General features: G+C 49.7%; 1 protein-coding gene across 1 annotated transcript in view; it reads right to left on the bottom strand.

The window, feature by feature from the left end:
* Positions 1–10,022, bottom strand: part of SYT9 (synaptotagmin 9) — a 119,493-nt gene that overhangs the window by 35,758 nt on the left and 73,713 nt on the right. Inside the window, exons 4-6 of the mRNA XM_006770935.2 lie at positions 6,987–7,107; positions 4,973–5,144; positions 2,744–2,873 (exon numbers count right to left, since the gene is read on the bottom strand). Coding sequence (XP_006770998.1) covers positions 2,744–2,873; positions 4,973–5,144; positions 6,987–7,107 — 423 coding nt within the window. The remainder of the gene's footprint in view (positions 1–2,743; positions 2,874–4,972; positions 5,145–6,986; positions 7,108–10,022) is intronic.

The following is a 10,022-nucleotide window of genomic DNA, read 5'->3' on the forward strand; positions in this document are numbered from 1 at the left end:
GTGCCCCAATTGCACATTTATTTTTAAAGGGAAAAGTACTGCCTCCCCTCTGAGGATGGATCTGGAGTTCTGGGCATGAACTTCAAAGAGACAGGAAGCCACGGGGCAGGGCCAGCCTCCCTTGGCTTGCCCTTCATTGGAGGGGCCCAGGCGTTTCATGCCTTAGGTTCTGCTGCAACAGTTGAGAACGACCATCATATGAACCGAAGTTATTCTAGCTGCTGGAACGATCGATTTCCAAGATTCAGTGGGCTAACCCTGAAACATTTATTTCTCACTTACATAACCGTCAGACACAGATCTGCAGAGCCAGGTGCTGAGGGTTTCGGGAGCACCTCCCAGGTGGCCAGAGTCATGCAGCGTCCTTTCCTTCGCCGGGCAGGAAGCCTCGGGCGCTGTCTGCACGCCCCCCTGTGTACACGTGCCGCTCGGTTCTCTCCTGGCAAGGTCCCTGGCTTGTACACTGGATCAGGGCTCGCGTCTCAGCCCCACGCCACACCCCTCGTCCTTATCCCTCCCCATGTCCTGTGTCTCAAGAGGCAGAGAGCTCTGACACTCTGACACGCCAGATTACAAATAAGCACTGAAGTCAGCAGTGACTCACAAGGGTGCAAACCTCTATTGTGAATCCTCTAACGGCCGCTGGTCACTGCTAGCACCAGGCGCAGGTGATTTAATGAGCCCCCGGAGGAAGCCTTTGAGACTTGAAGCCTTTGAGACTCGCACCAGGAGCTACAGGAGTGAGGAATGAGGTGCAGGCCGGTCAGCACAGCCCTCCAGCTACTTCTCCAGCTTCATGGGGCCTAAGAGTCTCCCTTGGGAATTAATTTCGAGTCCAGGAAAGAAAGAGTCTGGCTTTGATGGCCCAGGGGCAGAGGTGTCTTCAGGGACCTGCAAATTGGGGGCCCAAGGCTCCTCCTGATACCCCGAAGCTTAGAATCAATTCACAAGTCCTGCCCTGCTCTCCTCCCTCAGGCACCATCCCCAACAAAGGGAGACTGTCCCTTTGTCCCCAGGCCAGGTGGGGGCTGCTCTGCCTCTCTGCAGCTGCCTGCACGTTTACTTCAACCAGACCAACCTGGCTGTCAACAACAGCAGAGCCCACACCAAGCGAGGCCTCTCAGGATGGCGCTGCAGGGGGCAGAGCTGTCTGCGCTGGGAGAGTAAGAGAGAAGTTCTCTGCCCCAAACCCAGGCTCCCTGGTGTCCCCGTTCCAAAGGGCTCGGTTCCCTTCAGTTACCAGGAGCAGGAGGAGGAAATGCTTCCTGGACAATCACATCTAAGCTGGACAAACACTTCCCTGTTTTGTTCTCGGTGGCACTGGGTGTGGGTGCCAATGACCATGAATGTGCCTTTAATGACGAGTGTACACACCATATTCTGTCTCTTAAGGTGTGTAAGCTCTTCAAGGGAAGGAATGGATGGTTTCTTATTCACATCTACTATCCGTACCTAATATGGCATTTGACTCTCAGAAATGCTACCTAGGGAATGCAATTTATTTCTGAGAGAAGGGGTTAGTAAATAAATAAGAGAGTGTGGCAATGAGGAAAGATGAACGGGAAGAGAATAAATGAGAAGGAAATGATGGGGGAGTGAGAGAATGAATGAGTGTCTGAGAGGCAGGATGGTGGCCCATTGCTTCTAGGTACCCACTGCTCTCTTCTTTCTTGCAAACAAAACCCTTGTTTTCAGTTGGGCACATTTCCACCCAACACAAAGAATACATTCCCCAGATGTGTCCATGACTAAGTTCTGTAACTAAGTTAATTGTAAGTACCAGTGTTGCATGACACATCACAGAAAATCCTTGGAAAAGGAATGTGTATGCTTTTGGTCACCTTTCTGTGGCCTATAAATATGTGATGGCTAGAGCTTAGCAGCCATATTGGGCAATGAGGTGACCTCAAAAAAAAAAAAAAGCCACTCTAGGTCAGTGAGGTAGAAAGATGGAAGTCTAGTGGACCTCAGAACCCCTATAACAGTGACAGCGAACCAATTACACACGTGTCAGAGGTGACATGCAAACTCATTTTTTTGGTTGATTTTTCTTTGTTAAATGGAATTTAAATATATAAAATAAATATCAAAAATATAGGTCTTTGTTTTACTATGGTTGCAAATATCAAAAAATTTCTATATGTGACACAGCACCAAAGTTAAGTTAGGGTTTTTCAAAATGCTGACATGCCGAGCTCAAAAGGTTCGCCATCACTGCCCTATAACAACCAGGACTGCCTTCCTCTGGACCTTACTTACGTAAGACATACATAAATGTTCATTTCACTTGCTGTTTTGTGGTTTGTTGTTTTTTATCGTATGTAGTTAAATCTGGTACTGACCAACTTGCCCAGAATCACAAGTTCATGCTAGAGTCAGTCCCAGTATCCAGGCCTCCTCTCTCCCCGTCTCAAGTTCTTTCTGGCTCCAGGCCTAAGTCACTGTAGGATGGCCTAAAAACGCCACCCTCACCAGATCCTGCAGATGTCCTTCAAATGTCAACCCAAAGCCATAACACGGACTCAAAGAATCTTGACCTTTTTTAAAAAAACAATCAAAGTGAGGGATGATCCCTGGCCTTTGCTCAAAATCCCCAGGCTGGTGGGGACCACAGACCCAACCTCAGACTGAATGCAATTCTAACAGCCCAGGAAATGTACACTCACATTTTTGGTGGCTCCTCCATTTCAACAGTCAAGCATTTATTCTTCCATAAAGTGGAGCATCGGGGGTCAGGTCTTACCTCCACCAGGGAATGCCAGTGTGCGATGGGCTTCCGAGGGTAGGACAACATTTCACTCCAGTGGTCTCTGCCCAGCCTCTCAGCTGTGTTGCCTACTTGACACACGCCGATGATCTCATTGTGACCTATACTGTGAAAACAGCCCACAATAGATTTTTCTTAAAAATGTGGTATGTAAGAATAATAGCTACTCAATTGAACCAATAAGGGAAATAGGGGAGGAGTGGTTCTTTTCATTCCCTAATTTAAAATTCAATGCCAAGTTGAACAGAGAACAGGACTTGGGATCCATTATCGTACGCAGTGGCACAGAGAGGAAGTGCAGAGTCTGGCCCTCCCACACCTAGGTTTTTGTAGCATGAACGTGTTACGTGGCATGGCTTAGCTTGTTTCAAAGAACCCCATGTTTGAGGAGCTCTCTGAGGCATGCTAAGGATGCCACCCCTGTCTGGTTTTAGGTTGAACTTCAGGCCTCCAAATCCAGTTCATGAAAGGGGCCATCTGAAGAGAGTTTCCTGCAATAACAGCTGCTCAAATTCCTGCAAGAGGCAACCAAGTGCTGATAAGGAGGCAGCTCTGTGTGTGGCAGCCATAGTCTTGAGCTCACAGCAAGGGCAGAGCTGAGGACAAACACTTCCCTGCTCCTGGGTCTCCCTGCTTCCCCTCTCTTTAGAGAACACGTTTTCTCATGCTCTTTCCTCCTTCCTTCCAAACCCAGCATTGCTTCTTTGACCCGATTTGATTTCCCTACTATAAAAACATCCTCAGCTCTTTTAACCTGAAGGGCTAATATTTCTGAAACATTCCCTGCATAGGTCCCTGCCATGCCCCACCCCCCCCCTTTCTTTTCCTTCGCAGATTTTGGTGAGAAATCCTTGGTGCAACTAGAATGACATGGCCCATCCTTTAACTCTTTGGAATCCAAACACATCAGATTTTCTCTCCTTTCTTCTTTCTGCAAAGATGACTATTCTCTCTATTTGTGTAGGGCATAAGGGGGGAGATGAAGGGGGAAAGGGTATTTGAGTTTATGCTCATTAAAATTGGTTGCATGCAGAAGCTCCATGAATTCTGCCATGGATTTTTCCAGGCCAGATTCATGAGTTTACTGAGAATTAAACTGAAGCAGAGCTCACATAATCAGATTTGTCGATGCGGGAAACTTGGCAATAGCTTGAAAAATGCTGGCCTAGCTTTCCAGGCTCATGGGCAATGTCCCCTCCTGTGGCCTGACACTCCTGGGGTTGTGTGTCATCCAGGGGAGGCAGGAGGGGGGTCTCTGTCCAGCGTGGGCTGGCACACCCATGGCAGCTCAGCCACCCGTGTGCCCTGGGTTAGAAGAGGTTATGCTTCCCCCAGCCATCTGCTGGAGGGAACGTTCAGGGCGCTGGGGCTGCTCTGCTGACGTTCAGGGTTCTGTGGGAAACAGTTTAGCTACAAACAGTATTTGGAACATTGTATTAGAAGTCAGAGTGACTTTTTTCATAATTGTACCCGGACCACGTGGGAGGTTTCCAATTAAAAAGAGACTTTTCATTTCAGTCTAATGACTGGTTTAACATATATAATTCCCTATGGGTGCTTTCTTTGCATATTAAAGTGACTGTTTTTTCAAATCTGTCCTTTAAATACACAATTGGCTACAATGTAGGCTATAAATATCTTCTCTGTGCTGTATTAATTAGAAAGTCGAGCATCTTATACATTTTAATGCGCCCTGTCATCCGTACTGATGCTAGCATTTTCAAGGGAACATTTCTGTGTTTGCTTTCAGACTTAAGTGGATGGAAATGATCTTTATTGAACACATCGGGAGAAGGGAAGAAATAACGAAGTTATGTATTCGGAAATGTTGAGGGTCTGGCTAAAGCCATCACTCTGCTGCTCTGAGTGGGAGGCCAGGCAGGACCCTGAGAGACGACTGGACCTCTGGGGCCACAGTTCTCCCAGCTGAGGTTCTCGGGGATGCAGTGGGGAAGAGATGGGGATAGAGGAGGATGCAGAAGGAGAAAGGTTTTCAAAAAGGGGAAGGAAAGAATGGGGTTGCTAAGAGACACTTTCATAACCTGACTAGACAGCGTGGTTCGGACTCCTTGTCAGTCACCTTTCCACGTGCTGCTCACTTGCTTCATCTCCTGCTGCCCGGGGACCAGCTAAGAAGCTGGGCTACCCCCGCCCCCCTGCCCTCCTTGCCCTGGACCTGCCCTGAGAGAGTCCCAGGTATCTCACCGGTCGTAGTCCATGACCGCTATGGACAAGTGGATTTGGTCAATGCTCTCGGGGGGGACGTCAAAGACTATGGCTTCGTTGTAAACAGGATTCAGGGTGTTCCTCTTGGTGGACGTTTTCCTCTTCTTCAGCCGCCTGCCGTCGCACATCATGGAGACTTTCACGTAGGGATCTGTGGAGACCATGAGAAGCAGGGGTCTGTGAGGACAGATGCGGACGTAGGCCAGCAGCCTCCTCACTGTGCGGCTTCACGGACCGTGTGTGCTTTCCCTGCCTGCGGACTAGAGCTTGAGGAGTTTCACTAATACAATGCCTAGGCAGTGACTAGAGTGAGCATAAGTAAGTCACTCATTCACAAAAAAGCACAGGACCCGGTTTCCTCAAAAATACACAGAATTTAAAAATAGTGTGAAAAAACATGTTACCAGATGAGAAACTGTTCCAGGAAGAACTCAGACCTGCCTGGCTGTGACAGGAAGAGAAACGCAAAGGCACCTTCAAGGTGTGGGAGAAAGGGCTGTGGGCTGGACTCAGCCACTCAGACAATGTTTTCCTAAACATCAGGTCTTTGGGAAAGGGAGGGGCTGAATTCCTAGGGGACGAGAGGAGTTCCGGGGTTTGATTCCCTGAGTGCAGGGGCCTTGAGCCCCCAGAGCTGCCTGCAGTCGGGTTGCAAAGAGCGAAGCAGTTCCGCACGTCAGGGAGAGAGGACACAGGCTGCTTGGGGTGCACGCTGGGAGGGGATGACGGGTGCAAGGCTGGTCTCTGCTGCGGGGGGACTTGCCTGGTTCTACCTCACTGCCCTCCCGCTCAGTGAGGAGCTCATCTCTCTTCACCTGCATAACTGTGTGCTGCCCTGACTCCCATACACTGCCCAGGAGGGACTGTGAGAGCCAGGAGGGGCCCCATCTTTTTTCTGCTGGGAAAACCCTGGAGTATAGGAAGCGGAATGTATTGCATCTGATGTCCTTTGATTTCAGTGGCCAACAGCTGGTGGACTGGGTATTTTATGACCACATTTTAGGAGCCCCTGCAAAGGTTGCTTGTGATTTTGTATTTTAGGAACTGCATGCTGCGACTTGTTGTTTAGGGTTTAGAATTTAAGGTACATGTTTGATTCCCTGGAAAAACAAAAACTGCATAGTTCACTAATGAGCCTTTTATAAGCATACTAGAGGTCCAGTGCACGGAATTCGTGCACCAGGCTGTATGTGTGTGTGTGGGGGGGGGGTCCTTCAGCCCAGCCTGTGCCCTCTCGCAGTCTGGGAGCCCTCAGGGGATGTCTGACTGATGGCTTAGGCCTGCAGGGAATGGGCCTAAGCCCTTAGTCGGATATCCTTAGCACTGCCACAGAGGTGGGAGAGGCTTCGGCCACTGCCGCTGCGCTCGCCAGTCATAAGCCCAGCTTAGGACTTATCACTGAGCAGCGCTCCCCCTTTGGGAGCACACTGACCACCAGAGGCAGCTCCTGTGTTGAGAGTCTGCCCCCTGGTGATCAGTGTGCATCATAGTGACCAGTCATTCCACCGTTCAGTCGATTTGCATGTTAGCCTTTTATTATATAGGATAGGATTCTTCAATCTTCAGTAAGCTTGAGATGGTAATTGCTTATACTGAGGAAAGACTCAATTAGATAAGCTATATCATCATCTGTAAATTGTGGACCTCATTCACAATTATGGTGAAGAAGACTTAAGAGAGAATAATAATATGAGGATAGGTAGCATTTAGTATGTGCCAGGCATGTTCTTGTGACTTTATATGAAGGAACTCATGTAATCTTATAACAACCCAATGACTCAGTTACTATTATTACCATTCTTTTACAGATGGGGAATCTGAAGCCCAGAGAGGTTAAGGGACTTGCCCAAGGTCACACAGCTATTCAGTCTAAAACAAGGCTTACACCTAGGTAGTTTGGTCCCAGAGTCCATGTGTTTATTACTTCACCAGAAACTTCATAAGATCCTACACGAGAACCGCATGAGACAGCTCGAGTCAGACAATGTCCCACCTGATGCTCCTGTTATGTCCATCGCCTTTAAATTCCTTGCTTTTATAACAGTGATGGTCAGCCTGCCAGCCGTGGGAAGGTAGCAGAGGGAAAACATCAGCTCGCCAAGATCCACATTGTCCTGTTGAGAAAGCGCACACAGAAGTGTTAGGAAGTGCCTCCAGGCTGGTGTGCAGAGGGCCAGCTGCAAGGTGGCACCCGGAGGGTCAGCCCTGCTCCCTCCCCTCATCTTGGGATCCCTGGTGCCTCTCAGCTCCACGCCAGTCACATGGAGAAGAGTAAACGCCTGCACTCAGGAGCCCCTTGCCCTAAGGAAGCCCAGCCCACCTTTAGATGGCAAAGCTGGGAGGCTACCCAGGGCCTCTGCCACCCTTGTGCAGCCCTGCAAGGCCTCATACTGGTGACCCTGAAAGTAGCCCCCAGAGCTGAAGCCCCCAGAGCCTTAACTATTCCCCACAGAGTCCCGTGTGGGTCCATTCAGATCCCCATCACAATCCACACAGAGCCAACAAATGACGCTACACAAAGAGGAGCCGCCTTACTGTGCAGCCCCCACCACAGCCTTCACATAGATGTGCTCTGCACACAGCCCCACCCAGCCTCACACGGCCCCACCCGGCTTCACATGGCCCCACCCGGCTTCACACAGCCCCACGCGGCCCCACATGGCCCCACGCGGCCTCAAACTGGTCCCCACAGGTCCCTCAAAGGCTCCCCTACCTCGTTTCCCACACGGCCTCCCCCAAGTTCTTCCCACGGGCCCCACATAGGCCCACCGTCTGTATGCAACCTTGACCCACACATACCTCTTCACAGCCCCTGCCCCAAACAGTTTGCCACAATACCCCCCATAAACTCCTGCAAACACCCCATACCCTGAAACAAACACACACGCACCTCCACCCACCAGAGCACTGCACGCAGCCTGGTCTCACACAACCTGTGAGACCAGCACACGGCTCAGCTGAACCTTGGAAACATCTAGTCCCCACGTGGCTCTGGAGAAGGAGCCCGCAAAAGCCTGAGAGGGGCACCCAGCAACCCCACACATCACAGCCCTGGACACACTCAGCTTCAGACAGAGCCCTGGGAGGTCTCCGTGCAGGGAGAGATGGCTGGGACCCAGGCCCCCAGGTCCCTACCGCCGCCTGAGGTCTCCCACTTCGTGGCGGTGCAGGCCCTCTCCTGTGCCCCTCAGGAGCCCCCTTCCCCCTCTGCTGGGGAAGACATCTCCTCGGCAGTACACAGCCATTCAAATAAGGCAGGAGACATGCTTCTCTTTCTCCGGCTTAGCCCAGCGAGAGTGTAACCAGAAAGGAGAAGAACGAAGCCAGTTCATTTAGTTTCAATTTGTGACACCTGAGGTTACTGAGCTGGGTGCGTGTGTCTGATTAATACAGTTTCATTCCGACAATGCTCTGGGGAGTCCAGTTCCTGCTCAACGTCCACAGCCTCCCCTCCCCCTCTCCATTCTCCAAGGATGCTGCTATTTTTAGAAGCATAGATTCAGCTCTGAAAGGTCACCGTGGCCAGCCCGGCCTCCCTGCCTGACCGCTTCTGCTGGAGGAAGATGGAGGGAATCTATTTGGTGGCTAAGGCAGATGGATTGCTTTGTATCTCCCTGCATTGCCTGCCTCGAGTAAACAAATGACCTCACCTTGCAAACCAGGCGCCCCTGGTTCCTGGAACCCTGACCTCAAGAGACCCAGGTGGCTGGGCCTTGCCCTCTGGGCTGGAGGTGAGGGGAGGAGATGAGGATTACACAGGATGGGGGGGTCAGGGGGCAGGTGTGGGTGATCTGCAGGGGGAGCATCTGACCACAGACAGAGGATCTGACCCAGGGGATCTGACACAGGAGAAAGAGAAGCAACGGCTGTTGTTGCCACAAATTATCTTTTTCCTTCCTCACTCCCTGGCCTGCTCCTTGGCCCTCTGTCTGCCTCAAGTAGAAAGACCCAGACACCTGTTCTCCTTCAGAGGGCTTCCCGGCACCCAGCTCACCCCTTCTCTCCTCTCATCTGCCCAGAACATCTTGGTTGGACAGAGTAAAACAGGAGGGACCAAAATCACCCCATGAAGCTTCATCACCATCCGTCTTTTCAGCATACGATTCCCAAGGGCCACACTGCACTTGCTCTGTAGGGTTCGAGACGTGACACTCTCCAGGCCAGTGCACAAAATTGTCTGTGACGTGTCAGACTACTGTTGTGCCAAGTACATTTTTTCCCAACATAAACCTTATTCACAAATATTTATATTACATGACTGTCTGCTCATGAATTAAAAGGGAAAAAAATCATAGCTTTGGACTTGATGTTACTTCAGGTTGTGAACTAGGGCTGGTGTCTACATATGTACTTATCAAGCAAACAAACAAAGCAGCCCTGCAAATGAAAGAAATAGTTATCAAAGAGAAAATGCTTGCTTTGATTTCCAAACGCTTTAAAATAAATCATTAAAAATTTCTGTTCTGAGAGTGAAAAATGATAAAGTTCAAATATAGAAGTTTTAAAGTAAAATATCCCCTTTTATGTATGTATATACCACCTATGTCACTCCTTTCCCCAGAGTAACACTGTGAATAATCATCCATATTTTTCTTTTTTTCCTTCTTTTTCAAGAGAGTAGAAGGGAGGAAGAGAAGGGGAGAGAGACACACACATCGATTGGCTACCTCCAATATACACCCCAACTAGGGCTGGGGATCAAACCTGCAATCGAGGTACGTGCCCTTGGCTGGTCGACCCTTTGGTCTGTGGGCTGACACTCTAACTATTAGCAACTGACCAGGGCCTAACTGATTTTAATGCAAGAATTAATTCTATTTATTTGTAGTTCATACTTTGTTACAAAGTGAATATTTCAGGTTGAAATGTTAAATAGGACAGGACTCAGGCACAGCAGGTGTTCACTGGAAATGTCCTACCAAACCAGAATATGTGGTTCACCCTGACCATGAACCACTCTATTACAGATTCCTTTTCAAGTAGAGAATCCTCAGCTAGGAATAGCTGCATGCTGTGCAGAGAAATAATT

This window comes from Myotis davidii, unplaced genomic scaffold (genome assembly GCF_000327345.1).
Source record: "Myotis davidii unplaced genomic scaffold, ASM32734v1 scaffold1185, whole genome shotgun sequence".
NCBI classification, from domain to species: domain Eukaryota; kingdom Metazoa; phylum Chordata; class Mammalia; order Chiroptera; family Vespertilionidae; genus Myotis; species Myotis davidii.